At 38.6% G+C, this 23702-nt stretch overlaps 1 protein-coding gene across 1 annotated transcript; it reads left to right on the top strand.

The window, feature by feature from the left end:
- LOC110297024 (hyaluronidase-4) lies at window positions 1-9294 on the top strand. Its single transcript, XM_021165823.2, has 3 exons — window positions 1-954; window positions 6976-7065; window positions 8893-9294. Exons 1-3 carry the CDS (start codon window positions 1-3, stop codon window positions 9292-9294), a joined length of 1446 nt encoding a protein of 481 aa, XP_021021482.1.
- The last annotated feature ends 14408 nt before the right edge of the window (window positions 9295-23702 follow it).

Below are 23702 nucleotides of genomic sequence, written 5' to 3'. Positions count from 1 at the left end.
ATGCAACTATTGCCTGAAGGACAGTTAAGACTCTGTGCTTTTCAACCAGTACATCTTACATCGGGGCTGCTCACGCTTCTTATCCTGAAGTCTATCTCATCCCTAAAACCTGCCCGACTTCCAGTTTATCAAAGGAAACCATTTATTGCTGCTTGGAATGCTCCAACAGACCTGTGTTTGATAAAATATAATTTATCACTGAACTTAAAAGTGTTTCAGATGGTTGGAAGCCCTCGGCTCAAAGACAGGGGGCAAAATGTTGTTATATTTTATGCCAACAGATTGGGATATTACCCATGGTATACATCAGAAGGGGTACCCATCAATGGTGGTCTTCCCCAAAACACAAGCTTACAAGTACACCTGAAAAAAGCTGCCCAGGATATTAATTATTACATACCTTCTGAAAATTTCAGTGGACTTGCTGTTATAGACTGGGAATATTGGCGCCCACAGTGGGCCCGGAACTGGAACACAAAGGATATCTACAGACAGAAGTCAAGAACTCTTATTTCTGATATGAAAGAGAACATATCTGCTGCTGATATCGAATATTCAGCCAAGGCAACTTTTGAGAAAAGTGCAAAAGCTTTCATGGAGGAAACTATCAAATTGGGAAGTAAGAGCAGACCCAAGGGCCTTTGGGGTTATTATTTATATCCTGATTGCCACAATTATAATGTTTATGCCACAAACTATACTGGGTCATGCCCAGAAGAGGAAGTTTTGAGGAACAACGACCTCTCTTGGCTCTGGAACAGCAGTACAGCCCTGTATCCGGCTGTCAGTGTTAGGAAATCCTTTGCAGACAGTGAAAACACTTTGCACTTCTCACGATTTCGGGTGCGTGAGTCACTGAGGATTTCCACCATGACATCACAGGATTATGCTCTGCCTGTATTTGTCTACACACAGCTGGGCTACAAAGAGGAACCATTACTTTTCCTTTCTAAGGTAAGACTCTCCTTGCCCCATAGTAGAGACTTTCCTCTGTATCTAAAAGAAACATTTCTTTGTTATTTTTGCCCTTTGAAGAATACCCAGTTAGTGGAAAACTAGCATCTTATTTTTTTCTAGACTACTGACCTGCTTAGACTCTTCCTTCCTGGACACTAAATTTTGTTATCTTTCTTATTATCATTCCTTTTAAAGGACACAGAGAGGTAAAAAAACAAAACAAAACAACAAAACAAAACAAAACAAAACAAAACCCTGACATCTGATGCTAGAAGCTACTGAATTCCCTATGACTGGTTATCGTGGGAGATTATTAAAATAGTTTGTCACAGGTTAAAAAATTAGAGAGGATGTTTCAAAATGGGATGGTTTGGCCATACATGTAAAAGTAGAATGAAAGACATTCTAAATACAAAGAAAATCTGTAATTTTGTAGACTGATCCATGTTAGATATAGTTGTTTCACTGACCTGCTAGTGGAAATCTGGCAGAGTAGCGTGGGCTTGGCTGGAAATTCAATGTTAACCATGAACAGTTTTGCAACCCAGGTTAAAACTCTGAGAGGACTGTCTTTGTGCCTGATTATTTTCACTCAGAAAGGTCCAGAAGAGCAAGCTTTAAACTAAGTGACTTTCAGCCTGATTTTCTCTCCATTGCTGCTCTAATCACTTAAATAGTAGCTTCTAGGAAAAAGGGTGGATGTGGGTACTAACGTTTACATATTTCCTCACCAAGAAGACTTGAACCCTGTTTCAGCCATTGCATTTATGATGCAATAATATTTCTCCATTTTACTCACCATCAAAGGGTTTGAGATAGTTCAACAGGGACATTTCTTTTCTCTCCTTATTATAACTTTCAGTTGAGTAGCCTGTGCTACAAGATAAAAGATGTTCTTGTATCTTGACAGCCTCATATGGGTGCTTAGGAAACCCTCAGGTATGGGCTTTACTATGCATGCTCATTCAAAGGAGAAGCTGTGCATCAGTGGGAGGTAGAGAAAATGCTATGTTTCCAACACTATGCAGAAGGTGAAAGTCTTCACCCACAGCTGAAACTCACAGTGACTCCCAAAATAAGCTGCAAAAATTGAATCAAGAATGGCAAGAGGTCACTTTTGGGAGGTTTGGAAAAGCTATATCAACTTTAACAGAACAACCATGACACTGGAAAATTAAAACATACTATATATTTATATATAATCTTATGTATTATAATATATATGCTAAATATATATCAGAAAGTGTATTTTAACTTTATATGTAAAATAATAATCTCCCTTTTTAAAGTGATGATTCATTTATTTTTGGAAAAAGGAACTCTAAACTGTAAAGGAACAATGTTCATTTGGAAAGACAGCTTAGTGTGCTGGTACATTCTGCATATTGCACATAGCTCAGGTAACATTTTTAAAATAGTGATGGCTTAGAAATGCTACTTTTCCTTCCCAGGAAAGTATCACCACCAGCATTTAGGCCTCATCTCCTTCTGAAAGGAGAGCTTATTTTATGTTTTGTTTTGTTTTTTGAGACAGGGTTTCTCTGTGTAGCCTTGACTGTGTTGGAACTCACTTTGTAGACCAGGCTGGCCTCGAACTCAGAAATCTGCCTGCCTCTGCCTCCTGAGTGCTGGGATTAAAGGCATGCGCCACCACGCCCGGCTTGAAAGGGGAGCTTCTATTCGAGTGTTTAAAAATATCAACATTCCCACCACTGCATTCAACCTATCATAAAAAACTTCTATTCATAAATTAAAAAAATCTGTTGTTCATTTGTTCCAAACTCTGAATGACTATGAAGGGCTTCCATTATTTTTCTCCAATATGTCTGAATTTTAGAATGCATGCACACATACAGTTAGGATTGGGTAGCATATCTCTTTACCTTCCCAGAACCCAGAGTCTTGGTTGTTAACAACAAACAAAACAAAACAAAACAAAACAAAACAAAACAAAACAAAACAAAACCCCAACCCCAACCAACAAAACAAAACAACCAGAGAGTAGGTGTGGGGACTATCTACTCCACTGATCTAATCTAACAGAAGTATGATTAAGAAAAAAAAAAAGGTGTGTGAAAATTTGAATCACCTCAGAGATACATGTGGAATAACTATCATTTTAAAACAAGTATCAAAGCCTTGAACTTCACCATGGTCTATCTGAGAATCTTAGGCAGCTTGGGAGAACAATACAGAGGCAGTGATATCTCATTTCACTGAGAAGATGGCCTGCACGACCAACATATAAATTCAATCTAGACATAATGTGACGTCATGATTTATAAAAACAATGAAAGGTGTTTCTGAGGCTGAGGATTTAAATGTTTTTCTGTAAGTAATTTCTGGGTTATCATATAAAGTAAGTTCCTTAGTGACTCTGTTATTTCATTATGACTCCTATTAGTACACTACTTTCTAATATAAATTCTGGTAAGCACCAGGGGTCAAAATCTAAGTATGATACCCTTTACTTCTTTTTGCCCCCTTAAATGTATACAATGTAATTTGATTGTATCCACGTTGCACTTTGCCCTTCAAGTCTCCTTGGTCTTCCCTTCAATACATATCCCTCTCATTTCAAGGCTCTTTTTAAATAACACACTTAGCCCATTCAGTGCCCGTTTGTGAGCCCCCAAATACCACTAAGGAGCCAACTCCAATGCAATCACATTAGGCTCTTTTTATGGGCCATATCTCCATCTGTGACACAGCAGGACAGGAGGGTAAAGTCCTGAGCTCTCAGCCAGGACAAGATTTTATAGGAAATGGTAAGCAAGCAAGGGTGTTTCTAGCCTGGCCCACATCTGATTGGGGAACTCTTATGGAATTTTGTTGTCTTTTAAAATAATTGGCTGGTGCTGGGAGCCAAACCATAAACTTAACTTCTGCTTTCCTCTTGATAGGTGGTTGTTAGGAAGTGAAGTGCCAGGGCCAGGCTTGTATGTAACCTGGAGACACAGGTTTGTTGGGGAGTAACCTGGAAACTGGTGCTAGAGAGTTCAACCTTAGGTCAGGTTCTCTAAGATGGAGTCTGAATCCAACATCTGGCCTTTCACTATCTGCTTGTCTACGGGAATGGGACCATCCATGGGGTCATTAGCAACTTATTCGTAGCTACATCCTCATATTAAAATAGTTCCCCATCTCTCCAACAACCACCAACTGCCAACAGCTTTTCAAGTAGGGGTGGAACCACATGGGTGCTCTGCCCTGTTAGACTAGAATTTTAAATAGCTCAGTCTTGTTCAGGAAACCATAGCTGCAGTGAGCTCATAAGTGCAGTAGCCATACCATGTAGAGAGGGCAGCATTTCAAAGCCCTCCTTCTCACCTACCAGCTCTTGCACCCTTTCTGTCCCCACTTCCATAGAGCTCCCTAAACCTTAGAATGGTAGAGGGTGTGGAGGATTGACATAATGTCCCAATTAGGGTTGGACACTCATACATTCTTATTCTCAATGCTGAAACAATTATGAATTTGTTTGTATCACTGCTCACTGCCAAAAGGAGCTCCTCTGACTGAAGTTAAGAATAGCATATATTTATGAATATAATAAATACAGGTGATTAAGGACAGGCTGGCAATATGATCAAAAAGTTTAGTAATAGCTTTATGTCTAAGGCCTATGACCTCACCAGCCACAGGCCTCTGACCAGGTGTTCACTCCTAGACATGAATTTCCTCCTGTTGAGTGGGCTATAAATCTAAGCACAAAGTGGCTGACTACTCCTCTGACAGATGTGACATTATTGTACTAGTGGGTGGATCTTGCTTGGGTGGTCAGTATTACCCACCACTATAATAGGTAAGGACATTGAAGCCTTTTTCTTTTTTTTTTTTTCTACCAGTGGCCTGCTTGCTATCTTGGCACTATGAAACTAGCTAGCATAAACGGAGGACATTTTCTGATTAATTTCAGACTGGCTTCATTCTTTTTATCCTGTAACCAAAGTACTTATCAACTTCTGAAACAATGATTTGAATCTGAGGATCATGGGCAACAGCACAGAGGCCAGAGGCCAGAGGCTAGAGGCCAGAGGTGATACTGGGACCCAGAGACCAGAGATGATACTGGGACCCAGAGGCTTATTTTTGCTATAACTACTTTGTTCCTTTCTTCTTACTATTTATGAGGCTCCAACTCCTAGGTGGTCCTTGTATACTGCCAAAGGCATTTTCTTGATGGCTTCCCTAGTGTCTTTGCTTTTCTGATCTCCAGACTTTACCTGGTCCATGATTCAGTTATCAATTTGATCTCTGCCAGATTACAGTGAATCAATATGACAATCACTTTTTAAAAATACTGCCTCCTTATCTTTGGTCAAGATGAGCTTAAAGACTTGCTATGTCTTTAATCTGTCCCAGTAAACCTTTTCCTCATAATGACACCAAAGGAATGGTACAGTTAAACTAATATAACCTTAGAAGGTATGATTGTCACCACATAAATCTGTAACTTCCATATTTAGTGAATGTAAATCAATGACTTTAGTACAAGATGTAAATGCTGTGTCCCATCCCTCCTCTGATAATCTCCTTAATCCTATGCAGGCGCTTGGAGACTTGCTTCTGATCATACTGTGTGACTATCATCTTGCTAGTCTCAAGGTTGTTTCAAGTCAGTGGTCTGCATTTTTCTTACTTCCATCTTTGAGTCAACAGATATACATCTTGCAGTCTACAATCTGGGCACTGCATGGGTGATTCCTCTTCTGCTTGCATTTACCAGAAGGTTGACAATTTTCCACACCCTTAAATGTACATCATCTCATTTGAGCCCCCAAGGAGCCTCCCCTTCCTGTTCTGTGGGCTGTCTGATAATATGGACCTGGAGAATAGAAATGGATATGAACCAGAAAGGTAAATTAGTTTAAACTTAACTCCCTCTTCACATTTTAAAAATCTCCAGAAAAATGTCTGTAAAAAACTTTGTAAAGATGGACATTAATCTGGTTGATGTACTGTAGAAGTGTCAGACAAAGAGTAATATCCCAGATATTGAATGTTATGATAAGATGGCCAAAGTAAAAAACAATTTGATATTTTTGCTTGTATTTTTAATCTAACCACTTTCTACCACATAGGGAAATTTATCCCTGGAGTAAAAGGTTGTGATTAATATCCAGAATAGAGAGAATACATTTACAATTTAAAAAGCTAGGAAACCAACAACATATACCCATCTCTTATTTCTCCCTTATATTTCCTACGTCCACAGTTGTGTTTAGGCACTGAGATAGTCTTTAAATGATAAAACACAAATTCCTCCTTCTGAAACCTTGATATCCTTTATCTTAACCATATTTGGAGAAACACTTGTGGGTTTGTCATTGCTAGGTGATTCTTAGATAAACCCCGTTATGTCCAATACTTTGAAATAAAATATAGTTTCAGGGGCCAAATATAAAGGCTGGACGTCAGAGTATGGAGACATTAAGCTCTGTACATTTTCCTGGATTGAATTCAAAAGGACAAGAAGCCGCCTGAGTGAGTGTGCTGGTGAAGAAAAGGCGTGTCTTGGGAACAGGAAAATCTTTATATTCTGTTTATGCATTTATATCCTTGCTTGTAAGTAAATGCGTCCAGTCAACTTCGAGGAAATGACTTTTGGTGACTATTTTTACACCAATTATTTAAAAATAATACTGCCTATTAAAATATAGTATATTTTCTTTCAAAATATTTATATTAGCCAGGCATGGTAGCATGCATTCTTAATCCAGGTACTCAGATGCAGGCAAAGGCAAGGACAATCTATGAGTTTGAGTTTAGCCTGATTTATATTGTTTACACACACACACACACACACACACACACACACACACACACACACACACACACACACTGTTGTATGTAATCAGAGAATGTGATTCTAAGCATCAGTCTACTTTACATTTATGCTCCTTTAAGGAAACAGGGGATGATTTCTAGGGAGAATTTGTCTCAGCCTGTAATCTTAATTCCTGATGAGTTGATTTATCTTCCAATGACTAATTAACTCCGTTCTCTTCCATCCAGCAAGATCTAATTAGTACCATAGGAGAAAGTGCTGCGTTGGGAGCAGCAGGCATTGTTGTTTGGGGAGACATGAATCTAACTTCATCTGAGGTAAGTCAGTACCTCAGGGGTATATTGTTCTGTTTCCTGTAGAGATTACTCTAATCAAAGCTCTCTTTATTCCCATAGCAAGCCAGTTTTGGGATAAAAGTTAAAACCAGTGCTTAGCACTTAGATTTGTCTAAAAATATTAACTTTGAGAAGATAGAGATCATAACACAAATATTTCTTTGATATTTATCATGTGCTAAGAGAGTAAGGTTTTCTGTTTGTTTGCTTTGGATCTGCTTACATAATGGTCATTCCAGCTAGTGACTACTCATTCATAGACAAGGAGACAAGAGGGGAAATCAAGCAGGGTGACAGCTAATTAGGCTAGTTAGTAGCAGAACAGTTATTGATCACAACAGATTTCTCTGAAGCTAGATCTATTGCATTGGACCACTGCATGAAATATGTTGTATCCTATCTGGGGAAGTAGAAACAGATAACTTTTAAGTGTTCCTATTGAAAGTATTGTTTTTCCCTATAGAGAAGCCAGCTGGGCTCTCTTGAACTCTAGAGTCTAGAGCAACAGAACTTATATAATGATTGGTCATATAATATATAATGATTATATGGTCATATAATATATTAATATAGTATATACATATATTCATTGAGTACATATATATGTGTATCTATACACACACACACCTATATGCATATATACATATATACATCCATACAACTGAAGTTCACCAGTGGCTGTCTACCAACAGAAGGTTCAAGAATCCAGTAGTTGTTCAGTTCACGAGGCTGGAAGCCTCAGCTTCTCTTAAGTATATATCAGAATCCCGACGAAGTAGGGCCCCAAAGTCAGTAAAGGAATGGACTTGTTAGTAAGAGTGAGAGCGAGAGCAAGCAGGCAGAGAGACAGCTTGCTCCCTTCTTTCATGTCCTTTATTTAGACTGCCTGCAGATGTGGTTCAGATTGAAGGTGGACCTTCCCACCTCAAAGATCCAGATTGGAAGTGGGTTCCAAATTCAAATGATTTAATTAAGAAAAAAAAATCTCTCACAGGTGTAGGCCCAGTCATTTGGGTTTTAATTTAATTCCAGATTTAGTCAAGTTGATGAAGAAGAATAGCTATCACACACATCTATGGGCATTTATACAGAGAACCAGAGGTTCAACTGTGGACTCATGGGGCTTCATCAGGAAACAGCATATCTAACCAAGGTGACCTCTAGGAAGAACATGTACTAGAAAACACACACACACACACACAAATGATATAGTGTTACCAGCTTTCCTGTGTCTAGTTGTATGTAGGAATGTACAACCTGCCACAGGTTATGTTTAAGTATACTTAACAGAGAAGTTCAGAATGCTACAGGTGGGAGGGTCTACAATAAATAGTAAATGTGACAACTCAGATTCTAACACCACCAGAAAGAACTGCTCATTTCTGAGAAATAGCCTGGAGCATCTGCTCTGATGCTGATGCTGTTTTGTGTCTGTTTCTTTCTGCCTCACACTACTCATTACCTTGAGAGTTAGGAAGAGAGAGAGAGAGAGAGAGAGAGAGAGAGAGAGAGAGAGAGAGAGAGAGAGAGAGAGAGAGAGAGAGAGAGAGCAATGTATGACTTGAAAGAAGGCAAGGATCTACATGTTGACTTAGGCTAGCTTGCTGGTTCAGCTACTTTGACTAACTAGGCCATTTTCTGCCTCTAGGGCCTTTCTTGTTTCCGATCTGAGATCTTTGTGTTACAGTAGAATTCAAGAGATAACCTACTTTTGGTAGGACAAAGCCATCCTTTTAGTTCAGTCTAAAGAGCTGCCTCTGGCTCTATAACCTCTGATCCATTTTTTTTTTTTTCTTTAAACCTTTTCAGGAGAACTGTACGAAAGTGAACCGCTTTGTGAATTCTGATTTTGGCAACTACATAATCAATGTGACCAGAGCGGCTGAGGTGTGCAGTTGTCACCTTTGCAAGAATAATGGGAGGTGTGTACGGAAGACATGGAAAGCAGCTCATTACCTCCATTTGAACCCTGCAAGTTACCACATAGAGGCCTCTGAGGATGGAGAATTCATAGTGAGGGGAAGAGCATCAGACACTGACCTAGCTGTGATGGCAGAGAATTTCCTATGTCACTGTTATGAGGGATATGAGGGGGCTGACTGTAGAGAAATGACAGAGGCCAGTGGCCCCTCGGGGGTTTCCCTTTCCTCTAGCTCTGTAATAACACTGTGTCTGCTATTTCTAGCAGGTTATCAAAGCATTCAGTTGTGACATAATTGACTTTAAAGGGAATTGCATCCTTTTAAGAAGGGTGTTAGGGGACAGATAGACACTCTTCTCTCCTATGAGTTCCCCTGAGAGGCCTTATAAATCAACATATGTGTCACAACATAAACAGAACCTGTTACCTTATTTGCTACACTTTGTTTAGAGCCAGCTTTAAAAGAACAAAGCAATGCACATCATTTTCTTACTTGAGTATTTCAATTATACTTAAATTGAATTTTATTCTCTTTCTAATTATATAAACACCAGTGTACACATGAATATTAAACTTGTTGTTTCAAGCACGTTTTCTAGGTAGCAGTTTAAGGATTGGTTACAATGTAACCACCTCATTCAACAGATGGATCAACTCAGCCATGACCGGGTCAACTAATTCATCAGAGAAGGTGAAATGCAGGGCTACTTTGCCAGCCTCCCCTTCACTTGTATCTGTTTCTCTGATGGGGAATGATACTACCGGTATGGTTTCTTAGGAGAGAGAGGTCAGGGACCTGGTCCCAATTCATCGCAACCATCAACCTCTTCCTTCATAGACCCTACCAGTCTTCAAACCACAAAAAAAGTCCAGGATCCACTGAGCTGTAGATCCAAAAGCTGGAGTGATGGTGACTTTAGAAAGTGAAACCTTTTATTTAATGAAAAGTAAGTGTATAAGGAAAATCAGCTACTTTGTCTTCCTCTGCCGCCCATATAATTTTGAGTAGTAGATTTGGATTTATAATCCGTTTGAACCTGATTTAAATCATGCTTTCCACAATTTATGTGGTGGTATAAATCTTAGCAAATTCTTTATAATCCCCTTTATCATCTGAAATTTGGTAGTATAATTTTATCTCAATAAATTAGTGCAGGAATTTGCTTTGCACTCCTGGGTTCTTAGTGATGTAACGGATCCAGGACAATCTCTTGACCACCAAAGAGAAGTCAAGCTGTTTCCATCTGTGGCCAGGGACCATTTATCATCACTTAGACATTGTGTTGTGGTCTTGAGTGACACTCTCAGGGAATACGGTCTTCTTTCCATAAAGATAATTTAGTGGGCAGAGAAGCTCAAGAATGATATGATGATGCTCATAAAGAAGGGTAGCACTTGATGTCTTCTCTTTCTTAACTCTTTCAACTCAGGATCCCTGCTTGCCAGAGGTGACTGTGAAAGCTGAATTCTGAAATGTACGATACAAACAAACAACGCTTTAATAATACTGTGAATGAAAGTTATGTTTAAATACATAGATTAGCAATACAGGGGAACGCCAGGGCCAAGAAGTAGGAATGGGTAGGTAGAGGAGTTGGGGGGAGGGTATGGGGGACTTTTGGGATAGCATTGGAAATGTAAATGAGGAAAATACCTAATTAAAAAAAACCAAAAACCAACAATAAAATAAAAGAAAATAAAAATTAAATTAATTTTTATATGAAAGTAGATGTGATTAGCATTATAGAACATTTACACAACTTTAAGAATAACCAAAGAAATCACCAATAAACACCTACTATATGCTGGTAACTTTTGGCATACTATTTACTAATATTTCTTGTAAAATGATTTTTGTATTGTTACAATTATATTTTATGATCTGTGTTTCAATTCATGATGTGAGTGGTTTTCATATCATTTCATAATATTCATGCATATTATTTAAAAATCGTTTTCTCTTCCAGTAGAGGGATTAAAGGTAAAGATTTATACAAACTAAGAAAGTGCGTTAACAGTTGTTTTATTTCGAGTTAGAGTCTGAGTTAGGCAGGCTGGCCCGGAACTTGTTATGTGGCTATGAACTGAAGTGTCCAGAAGAAGCCACATCTATGTCAGAAATTACTACTACCACTACCATTACCACTACCACTACTACTACTACATTGTTCTCGAGACTGTTCCTTTTTCTGGGTTGCCCTGGCTGTCCTAGGAACACACCCTGTAGACCAGGCTGGCCTCACACTCAGAGATTCACCTGCTTCTGCCTTCCAAGTGCTAGGATTAAATGTGTGCACCACCACCAAAAGATTATTAAGAGGGTCACTGACTGATAGAACTTCTGAGATTGTGATGATCTGGAATGTGGCAGGGCCAGGATCGTAATATATTGGACTGTTTTCAGCAGTCTTAGTAGCCATTATTGACTACTTGTTCCTTTCACTTAAAATCCTTGTGACCATCAGATACATCTTCATGGAAGTGATGTATGATGCAGAATGGTGGTAGAACCTACATAAGACACAAAGAAGTGTTGAAGCCTTGAACCTTTTCTTTTGAGGCACAAAAGAGTTATCTTCTTGTCCCATCTCAACAGAAAATACTAAGGCATCTGGACATTTATTCATTTATTTATTACTATTAGCCAAATTATATAGAAATGTAACTTACAATACTATTTTATCATCATGCATGTAAAAATTATTATTTTTGTTGTTATTATTATTATTAATTCATTATCCCCCTCCTGGTCTTGTATAAAAGCAAAATGTAGAAAAGGTAGTGTGAGGCTGAAGTGATGACTCATGGGATAGGGTGCTTGCCATCATATATGATCACCTGAATTCCATCCCAGGAATATACATGGTAGAAGGAGAGAATTACATTTCATGAGCTGTTCTTTGATCTCCATACATATGCTATGCAGCTATGCATAATGATCAGGCACAAAATGAACAAGTAAATTCATGTATGTAATAAAATATTTAAAAAAGAAAAAATTCATGTTTTCTTAAAAATATCACGAATAACAATTTATAATTGTCTAGCTTATGGTATACAAAGTGATGCTATGATCCTTGAAACAACCTTTGACAATTAAATCCATTACCTAAAATACTAATTTTCATATGATAAGAACATTTGAAATTTACACTTAATCATTTTGAACTGCAAGACACACTTGTCTATTATATTCACGCCGTCAAATAGATTTCAAAATAAAATTTTATGTGTTCTAAGACTTTGTGTTGGCAATTACCTCTCTACTTTCCATATCTTCCTTATAGATTCTAAGCAAGTTTCTACTTTTAACTTCTATGAATTAAGTTGTTTTGTGTCCCCACTATAACAAAGAACGAGTGGGTGGTTGGTCTTTGCTCATACCACTTAGCATACTTTTCTGCAATTCTATCCATGTTAGCACAAATATAACAGCATTCCGTAAGGCCACTAGGCACACACACCATATTTTTCCTCTTTGCTTAGCTGTTGGAGGACACTGTGATTGATTTTATATCTTTGATATTATGAATTGGACTTCAGTGAATGAGTGCAGATACCTCTTTAACAAACTGATTTCTAAATATCAAAATCATGTTCTACAAACATCATGGAAATATTATTGATATTTTTTCTCATTGTGATTGAAATTAGCATTTTCTTTCTTTTTATTTATTTATTTATTTATTTATTTCACTCAGTATTCCATTCCCCGCCCCCCCCCCCCACCTACCCTCTGACTGCTCTACATCCCACACCTCGTCCCCACCCCACCCTGTCTCCACGTGGATGTCCCCACTCCCCACCTCACCTGACTCCAAACTCGCTGGGGCCTCCAGTCTGTTGAGCATTAGGGGCAACACCTCTGAATGAACACAGACCCGGAAGTCCTCTACTGTATGTGTGATGGGGGCCTCATGTGTATTTTTGCTATTTTGAAATGTTTTAAATATACTTACTGATAAAATAATTTCTCTCCTAGAAACATTGATAATCTTTTAACGTAAACTTATAGTTAGGCAATGTACACAGATATATAATGCATTTTAAATACTCTCTCACTATGTCAGGTGGTATCATATAAGGGCTTTTGAATATATTTCTTTTTTTTTTTTTTTTTTTTTTGGTTTTTCGAGACAGGGTTTCTCTGTGTAGCCTTGGCTGTCCTGGAACTCACTTTGTAGACCAGGCTGGCCTCGAACTCAGAAATCCGCCTGCCTCTGCCTCCCAAGTGCTGGGATTAAAGGCGTGCGCCACCACGCCAGGCTTTGAATATATTTCTTAATGAGTCATTTTTAATATTTTATGCTCTTATACTATGCTTAATCCCCAAAGAGTACTTTGCAGATTTTGAAACAATTCAGTATTAAACACTAGATATAGGATCCTCAGTTATGGATAATATTAAATGTTCATTAGTGATATTTTTAGAATATGAAAGGATATGAATATAAAAGTTGAAAAAAAATTTTATGTATTATTTGATTCTCAAAATACTCAATATTATTAATATGTTTGATATATAAAATGCATTTAAATAATAAAAAAATTAAGAAAAAGAAAACAAACTTATTTCTAATGTCTCAGAAAATAAATGTGGAATTGCTACATTATATGGCAATTATATTGTACGTGTTTTAGAAACTACATAGATTTTCCCATAATAAATCAATAACTTATATTCTCACCAAAAATGCAGCTTTCATTTTTTCTATTATCGTTATGAAATACTTGTCTTTTGTGTTTAACAATAGCCTCTATGGTAGGTAACAGGTGGTATTGTACTGTGATTTTGATTATTTCTTTCTAGAAATATCTGTGCAAACCTCTTGAAAGTTTGCTACTTGAGTTGTTTTCTTATTACTCTGTTGTTTCAGTTCTTTGTATATATTTCATATATTAGTTCTCCATATTGTATTTAAGTATTTAGGAGTTATGTTTATATGTGCATATTTGTGTGTATGCATGTATGTATTAATATATGTATCTATGTATGTAACAACAATTAATGAAAATCAGGGTCATGAACTGAAAAGAAAACAAGGATGGATATCTAGGAGGGTTTAAATGAAGGAAAGGGAAGTGGGATAGGATGTAACTATATAATAATCTCATAAAAGTAATGAAAATATTTTCTTCCAATATTTAAAGTGTATTTTTTACATTGTTAATTGCTCCCCCTCCTTTGCATACACATTTTACTTTAATCTTAATTAGTTTGTTTAATTTTTCTGTTAGAAGGGTAATAAAAAATTACATGAAGGATGAAGAATATCTATAGAACCAAAAGGAAATGAAGTGAATTAAAAATTACGTGTGTTTCAGAGGGATAAAGGTAAAGAAAGGGATAGAAAACATAATTAGATTGGTGAACATTTCCGAGGAGAAAAGAGATACTCAGATCTTCTGGAACTGGAGTTACAGAGTTGTGAGTCATCATCATGTAGGTGCTGGGAATTGAACCCAAGTCCTCTAGAAGACCATCTGGTGCTTTTAACTGCTGAGCTACCTGGCCAGCCCCCCAAAGGTAATATTTTAATGTTGAGCCTCTCCAAACAAACAAACAAACAAACAGACAAAGCAAAACACAACATAACAATTTATATACTTCCAAAAAAATGGTACAGAGTAAATATTCCAATTCCAAAATGAAGGAATCAGGGACATAGCAGGGAGAGATTTGAGAAAAGCCAGAAATCATAAATAAAGCTTTATGCTTTTGCCTTCAGGGTACCTTTCCTTTCATCCTTGGGTAAAATCACAATGCTCCTATATGATGAGGTGTATCTCTTAACAGCCACCATTACTTTGTTTACAGCCACGTTATTTGAAGCTTTATATTTTCTTACATTCCTTTGTCCATGAATATTTTCATGTCTTTATGTTCCACTAATTTCTCAAAACTCATAGGAAACTCAGCTCAGAACAGACAGTGGGCAATAATCACTTCACATCCTACAGGCTATGCTGTTTTGAAATATTCTCTACCAAATAACTTAGTCCATTAGTTTTTATCAAATGTTTAGGACATGGGCAGTGTGTGGCCATCTTCTTTGCCATCATATAACAGAAATTTCTTCTAGCCCAGTCCTTGATATCTTCCTTGTTTTCCTATAAAACCTCTTGAGCTAAGCCTTCATTAATCACATTTTTTTAAAATTGTAAATCTGGAATTTGAGTCTCTTCTAGAATGTCCCATCTGTTGCCATTTATGGAACTCTCAGGCTTCACTGTCCCACTGTCCAAAATTCTTCCATATTCCTCCTGAAGTTCAGAATGCCTTTCAAGCACATGGTTAGGTAGGTGTACTGTGACAACCCTAATTCTTGGTATCTCATTTTCATGTGTTACTTTTCTTATCACTATGACAAGATATATCAAATAACATCTGAAGTGTGGAAGAATTTGTTTTGACTCATGGGATCCTATCTATCATGGTGGGTACTTTCATGGAAGTGTTTTCTTTTCTTCCTGCTTTTAATATTAGGTATTTTATTTGTTTGTTCTTGAGGTTGAGGTAGGTCTTCCTTCCTTCCTTCCTTCCTTCCTTCCTTCCTTCCTTCCTTCCTTCCTTCCTTCCTTCCTTCCTTCCTTCCTCCCTCCCTCCCTCCCTCCCTCCCTCCCTCCCTCCCTCTCTCTCTCTCTCTCTCTCTCTCTTTCTTTTTTCAAGACATAGTTTCTCTGTGTAGCCCTGGTTGCCCTGGAACTTGCTCTGTAACCTGGAACTGGCCTCAAACTCAGATATCTGCTTGCCTCTGCCTCCCAAGTGCTAAAGATGTTAAAGATGTGCACCGCCAGTGTCTGGAGCATGGAAAGTGTCTCATGGAAAGTACACTGGAAAGGAATGTGTATTCTTTTTCTGTCAGATGGATTGTTAGGTGGTGTGTACTCTACTGTATCTATTTGATCTAATATGCTCAAGTACAACGTTTCTTCAGTGTTTTTTTCTGTATGATTTATTTTGAAAAGTGTTATGTTGAAGCTTTCTGCAATATTCCTGCGGTACAATTGTTATAAACTCTTAAATCATTTGATATTTGTTTAAGATACATCTGAGTCAGATGTTTGGGCTGTATAAATATACAATTGTTATTTCTTCATGATAAATCTATCCCTTTATCATTCCTAATTATATTCTTCATCATTTTTTGATTTTTTTAAAAGTCAGTTCTCTCTGATATTATTAGAGTCATTCATGCTTTCTTGGGTTTCTACTTGTGTGTTTTTCTTGCTCTAGAAATTCTATTTTAGAGTATTTCATTCATGAATCCAGTCAAATAATATATCTACTCCACATTTCCCCTGTCCAACTCCGTCTACTTCCCACCTAACACACACTCATCTTAACTTCATGGCATTTATTTTGTAAAAATATAAATATCCCAATAATCTCAGTTAGTGCTGTCCACATATACACATGGTGTTCACTGGGGCATGAGAATCCTATAAGCAGTAGCCACATCCTGGAAGGAGAATGATTCTCTACACCAGTGTCAGTAGCTCCTCAGTAAGGAGTCAGGTCCGGAGATCATCTACTCTGCTAGGATTTTGGCTGGCTAGGTCTTGTATAGGTGTTGTGCAGGTAACTACAGTTTCTGTGAGTTCATGTTTGTGATAGCCATGCCACTTCCAGAAGACTGGACCCCAACAGTACTCTTTTCTCTCCTCCAGCTTTTACATTCTCTCTGCCTCCTCTGACTTGGTCAATAGAGAAAAAAAAAAACTGAATCAAAAAAGAAAAAGGAATAATTAGAATCCAAGGCTCATACAAATGGTTACATAATATTAGGGGCAAATAATTCAGTTTTGTGTTCAGGCAATGTGAAACTATGTATATGTGTGTTTGTATGTGTGACAGTTTGAGTGAAGAAAATTCTAAATTGGGTATCACTTTCCTGAGAACTGCCATTAAAAAGTCACAAGTTTTTCAAACTCCCCATTTCTTTTTTTCTAGGAAACCCAGTTTAAGTTACTAAGTATGGAACTGTATACAAAGGCTGAGAAAACTGGTCCCTGTGCTATGTTTAGTACTGATCACTTACTTTATCCATTTATAGGCGACAATTTGGTCAACATGATACGGTTTTTAAAAGCGTAAAACATTATCTACTGGCATGACATCAGTAGATGCTTGCTTTCCAAAGTAAGCTTATGTATGATAGATAACAACTTTCTATCTAAAAAGAGAAGTCATATTCATATGTAATTAAAAAAGATGAAAAAAAGTACCCAAAGACCTCATTTTCTTGCTCTCCACCATAAAAAATAAAAATGTTAGCTTTGTGTGTGTGTGTGTGTCTCTCTCTGTCTGTGTATGTATTTCTGTGAAACCTGGATGATTTGTTAACAATGGTTCCAGTTTCAAAGGACATTTTTGTGTTTTAGTGAAAAAAGAGTTTAACCCCTTCTCCATGAAGCAATTAAATTAGAAACCAAGGAAAAGTGCTTACTTAGAGTAAGATAAAAGCCTTAGCTTTTGTTAAACCTTCTATTCTAGCTCCCTCAAGACTCATATGTATTTAAAAAACGATGTTGTCAGGATTGGGGAGGTGGCTTCCTGAGTAAAGCCCTTGCTAACAGGAGTGAGGACCTGAAGACTTGCATCGCAGTATTAATTTAGAATGTCTGCAACCTCAGCTGCAGCTGAAAGAACATGACTTTTGTTTTGTTTGTTTCTTTCTGGAAGTGAGTGAATGAAAAATTGAATAAAGAGGAAAGGAAAGGACATGATTGGTCCTGAGTTTCAGCACCAAATGAATGAAAAAAAGAAATAGAAAGGTACATGACTGCTCCTAGGTACAGTGGAGGAGAAGATTTACAGTCGATTTATGGGAGAGCATAGCCAGATGTCAGAACATCTGGCAGAGTCCAGAGTGGACATGGTCAGACTGAGATGTGCCATGTGGGGACAGGGGGAGGGCAAGGGAGAAGAGAGAGCAGAGGAAACAGGTGCAGCAGCCAGGAGGTCCAAAGGTAACCAAAATGGTTAGATTATATAAGGAAGAGCAGCCCAGCACCCCCACCCCCACCCCAGTCCCCATGCAGGAGCAAGGAGAGTTCAGGGTAGAAGGCAGGGGTGGGAGTAAGGGACTGAGAGATTGCAGAGAGAACCTGGCAACCAGGTCTGCTTTGGATGTTAAGTAGATACATCACCCATTTGTCTCAGGGTTTGATACCTAACAGGAGTTCTGTTTTGTTTATTTGTTTGAAATAGAGTGTCTTGTAGTCTAGGATGGCCTTGAACTCACTATGTAACAGAGTGTAGTTATGAACACTTGATTTTCCTGCTCTCACCTCCTAAGTATTCAGATTATAGCTATGTATTACCACTTCAGGAGTTTTGTCTATGGTTTTTATACAGTCATTTCATAAGTTGTTATAACTTTTAAATCTGGACTGGAATATCACTTTGTAGCCCAGGTTGGCCTCAAACTCATTGTAATATTCCCAACTCAGTTCCACTGGATCATAGTAGCCACAAGGAAAGTTCCCTTACCGTGTTGCTTTCTACCCTTACAGCCATTGGTGTGATGGAGCTCGCCAGCTGGATTCACAGTTCACAAGTCAAGTCTGCTCCTTCCTTTGGAACCCAGAAGAATAGAATTCATGTTCCAGGAGACCCTGTCTTCTAGGAACTGTGGAGAATCCACAGAGAAATTAAAAGACCTCTTTCAGACACAGAGAAGTGGTTCTGTCACCCAAGAATCTCTTCTGAGAACCTAAATGGGCATTCATTCATGGCCTCTGTCTCTTGGGCATCTCAGTCTGCTCCTGACCTATCTTCTTCATGAGCAGACAGAAAGAGACTACCTGCCCATAAAGCTCACTGTTTGGCTTGTGCCGCGTTAGCTACCAGGTCTCCTGGAAACCAATCACCTGTTCTCCCCCCAAATAAACAAAACTGAAAATTTAACAGGCCAATCTAAGTGCTGAATATGCCCTCCATGAATGATAAAGAAGATGATATTCTTGGGATTCCTGCCATTTTGTTTATGTGAGAACACCTGGTTATCTAATTCAGCCAATCAGACCTTATGATGACTGTGAGTCTTTTAACACCAACAGAGTGAATGATAACTTTTGGAAGCACAAAAATGAAAACCAGTCAATCAAGCTTTGCTGTAACAAAACCTACCCCTCAACATTCTTTCTCAGGACATTCCTGAAATAGGGCTGGGGTATATATCTATACTGTGTAAGGTAACAGACACCTTTACTCCCGTCTCTTACCTATTGCCCCAAACACAGCTTGCACTCTGATGTCTCAGTTGCAAATGAACCCAAACTCACAATTATTCTCTGAAACGTTCCATTAATCTATGAACTGATGGTTGTTTTTCAGGTCCATTTATTTAGGGGTACCTGGGACCCTTCAATAGTCACTAAGTTTCCCCCTTAGCCATACATACATGAGGCTACAGAGATGTAGAGGAGGAAAAAAAAAGTCTTTTTTGGAGAATGGACTGCATGATGCTTCTGCGGTCAGTTTCACCAAATACTTTTTGACTGATAAGTATTGGCTTATCAATATGGCTTGCCCCTCCTCTTGCACTAACAAGCCCTTTTTGATTTTGTATTTCTGGTCCCTATGTACACTTTCAACTAAGCTTGTTTCTTCTCGCTTCCAAGTTATGAAATGGACACTTTTTTAAAAAAAATTCAGAGACAAAATACTGCCAAAATATCTTTAAAGAGGAGGAGGTTGGTTTGGGCACAACTTTTTGGGGGCAAGGAATCCATTATAGTTTGGAAGATTTGGAAGGCTTTGGTAGTTTTATCCATAGCAATGAAAGCTCGATTTGAAAACTCTTCACATTTTGACATCTCAAGAAACGGAATTAAGACAGAATAAAAAGTGAATTAGAAGCGCGTCGATGTGCTGTGGACTCCCTGAGTGGGACCGTGGAGGACACGATGGCAGACTGGGCTCCAGCTCAGAGCTCTGGTTCTATGGAAGAGACTCTAGACAGAATAAGTGGATGGCTGACAGCCTGGGCTCCAAGGTTACCAGACTTAAATCAGTCAGTGGTGGCCCTCTTCCCTTCCATGACATACTTTACTGGCTTTGGACACTGATAGGGGCACAGAAGCCATTTTCAAACATTTATTATTTTTTTTCAGAGACAGGGTTTCTTTGTATAGCCCTGGCTGTCCTGGAACTCACTTTGTAGACCATGCTGGCCTCGAACTCAGAAATCTGCCTGCCTCTGCCTCCCAAGTGCCGGAATTAAAGGCGCACACCACCACGCCCGGCTAGTTTCAAACATTTTATAACCTCCCAAGTCTGCAACCGGCCGGGGACCAAGTGTTTAAACACATGAGCCTTAGGGGAACATGTCACATTTAGTCTTTAAGAGCTATTAAACACTAACTGCTCTTATTAAAGATGTACCAGTTTCCCCGGGCCAATCTACTGCCTTGTTATACTTAGCATCAGATGGAACCAGATAGGGTTTTTCCAAGTTTTCACACTATATCAGAAATTAGGCTGTAGGACAACTCTCCCAACATCAATTCATGCATTATCAATGAGTATCCTGAGAAACAGGCAAAGGATCTTGGTGCACCGCATGATTAGTAGCAGAGAAAGGGTAATCCTAAGGTGGAGGACTTAATGATAGCACCCACCAAAATGGGAAGGAGACTGAGAGAGACTGCTGAGCATTCTCTTATACAAAGGGGCAGCTGCTCTCTGCCTTTTGTCAGCCCACTTCAAAAGCCTGGGGGACACAAGCTCTGGGGGTACTGGTTAGTTCATAATGTTGTTCCACCTATAGGGTTGCAGATCCCTTTAGCTCCTTGGGTACTTTCTCTAGCTCCTCCACTGGGGGTCCTGTGTTCCATCCAATAGCTGACTGTGAGCATCCACTTCTGTGTTTGCCAGGCACTGGCATAGCCTCACAAGAGACAGCTATATCAGGGTCCTTTCAGCAAAATCTTGCTGGCATATGTAATGGTGTCTGTGTTTAGAGGCTGATTATGGGATGAATCCCAGGGTGCAGCAGTCTCTAGATAGTCTATCCTTTCATCTCAGCTCCAAACTGTCTCTGTAACTCCTTCCATGGGTGTTTTGTTCCGAATTCTAAGAAGGGGCGAAGTGTACACATTCTGGTCTTGGTTCTTCTTGAGTTTCCTGTGTTTTGCAAATTGTATCTTGGGTATTCTAAGTTTCTGGGCTAATATCCACTTATCAGTGAGTACATATCATGTGAGTTCTTTTGTGATTGGGTCACCCTTCAGATCCATCCATTTGCCTAGGAATTTCATGAATCCATTGATTTTAATAGTTGAGTGTCTCTAGCTGCATATATAGCAGAAGATGGCCTAGTCGGCCATCGTTGTGGAGAGGCCCCTTGGTCTTGTAAACTTTATATGTCCCAGTACAGGGGAACACCAGGGCCAAGAAGTGGGAGTGGGTGGGTAGGGGAGTGTGTGTGTGGGAGGTATGGGGGACTTTCGGGATAGCATTTGAAATGTAAATGAAGAAAATACCTAATAAAAAATTGGAAAAAAAAAGCCTGGGGGGACACTATTACTTTGCATTGCTAAATAAAGTTCTGCCCAAACTGTCTGTATTTTGCTCAAATTCTTTCTTTTGAACTGTTTTCCAGTAGCAACATGACACCACAAATGGAGAATTACATATCTGGCCACATGTGCTTAGTCAAAACAAATATTGTGTACAATTGTCTTCAGCCTATGGATATTAGGTATATATATAAAATAAATTTAAAGTTTACGTTTGGGTTTCATCCAAGATATCTCACTGTATGTGTGTAAATACTAAAACAAACAAACAAACAAACAAACAAACCCAAAAACCAAAAAACAAAAACCCTACAATATAAAGTAAAATCTAGAAACCTAAACATTTTAGATATAAAAACATATAATATAAATTATTATATCATAAAATCTATAAAAGTAGATCAGGGGTTGGAAAAATGGAAAAATACTTGTAATAAATCAGAAAAACCAGAGTCAGAAAGATTTAATGAATTGGGATCTAATAGATATTAGGGGGCCTTGCCTTTGATGTTAGTAGTCCAAATTTGGTTGTATAGATTATGTCTAAAAGGCAAACTGTAGAGGGAATAACAGAATCTAAATCACCTCAGGAAGGGTAGCCACAGTGTCTCATTAAAACCCAGGCCACAGAAAGGAACTGACATCAGGGCAGACAGAGGTGTGAGAAGTCATGATTGGGCAGGAATCTAGAGAGACCAACACATAGGCTGTGGGTATCAAAGATTTACAGAAAACCCACAACATAATGGCCTATGGCGGTTTTTCTATCATTCCCTACATTTTCTCTTACTAGAAGTATGGAAGGGGGTTGGCCTTGAGACAGGGAGCAATCTCTGCTTCCTTTGTAAATATATTCTGTTAAGTCTCAGTGGTCGTCAGAGTTACAGTGGTTTGCAAACAGTGATGGTTTCAGACATGAAGATTTCTTGGGCACAGCCTGGGTTGGGTCAAACACTTTGGTTCTGTTCTTTACTCCCAGGCTTCATGTCCCACCGCATCCCATTCAATCCTTTCCTTACTCAATGTCCCCACCCCATCCCATTCGATCTGTTACCTTGGTGCTTGCTGGAGTCCTCTTCCCCAGAGCTTTAAGCTTTGCTCTAAAACCTAAAGGTAGCTGAAAACAGTTCCTGTATTATTCAAGACAGCTCATTTGTTTGGACTTTTGATAGAGTCGTGTCCTGTGGCCCTACTTGTATTGGAACTCACTATGTAGAACTAGAGCAGAGTAGCTCTTGATTTTTACCCACCCCACTTTCTTTGTTTCCTGAGTACTGGGGTTGTAGGCGTGTACCAACTGGTTCAAGTTGGGCTTTGAAATGGAGAAGATCACTTGAGGGCTCACCTGGCTTGACCCCAGCTGGTTTATCTATCTCACCTGAATTACTGAACTGAGCCTTTTTAGGGATTAATTAGTGGAAGACAGGTTGTTCTGATGTTTGGAGCCAAAGGATGAGACAGATTTGCTTGCCCCGAGGTAAAACAAAGTAATACGTTATCTGCAAAGTGTAATAACCCCTGTGTCTACTTTGTGAGGTACTAGGATGTACATAACAATGTATTTTCTGCCATTCAATAGCATTTATTAAGTATAAAGTGCTATTAGATGAAACTTCCAGGATACTGGCTGCCTTGCAACTGCATTTACAATTGAGCTTATGACTTTAGATATTTTTTGTTTGTTTTACATTCTCTGAAACTTCCTCCATACGTGTTTTTCTTTATTTATCTATTTATCTATTTATTATTTACTTATTTATTTTAAAGATTTATTTTTATGTACATTGGTGTTTTGTCTGCCTGTATGTCTGTGTGAGGGTGTTGGATCCTTTGAACATGGAGTTACAGACAGTTGTGAGCTGCTATGGGGGTGCTGGGAATTGAACCCAGGTCCTCTGCAAGAGCAGCCAGTGCTCTTAAGTGCTGAGCCATTTTCCCAGCCCTGTTTTAATTTTTTTAATGTATTTTATTTTTGGTGTGCTTATTTTAAAGCAAAGGACTAGCTATTATAAAACTCTTATCTCTCCTTCATGTTCTTCCATCAGCCTAAACATAACAACATCCTGTAAAAATCTCTGGATATTTTCATAGCCAACTTCCCCAGTCTGGTCAAAGTTTCTTGCTTCTCTGTCTTCTTCCATTCGGTGAGTTTCAGGGACACTTGCCTGTT

This window comes from Mus caroli, unplaced genomic scaffold, assembly GCF_978045245.1.
Source record: "Mus caroli unplaced genomic scaffold, Mus_caroli_1 scaffold_7, whole genome shotgun sequence".
Lineage (NCBI taxonomy): Eukaryota > Metazoa > Chordata > Mammalia > Rodentia > Muridae > Mus > Mus caroli.
This window is presented reverse-complemented; position numbering and strand designations above follow the sequence as displayed.

Bases quoted from the DNA above. Each gene is read 5' to 3' on its own strand.
- LOC110297024 (XM_021165823.2), top strand. From the start codon at position 1: ATGCAACTATTGCCTGAAGGACAGTTAAGACTCTGTGCTTTTCAACCA. The intron at 955-6,975 runs GTAAGACTCTCC...TCTTCCATCCAG, and splicing joins CATTACTTTTCCTTTCTAAG to CAAGATCTAATTAGTACCAT. The intron at 7,066-8,892 runs GTAAGTCAGTAC...AAACCTTTTCAG, and splicing joins TGAATCTAACTTCATCTGAG to GAGAACTGTACGAAAGTGAA.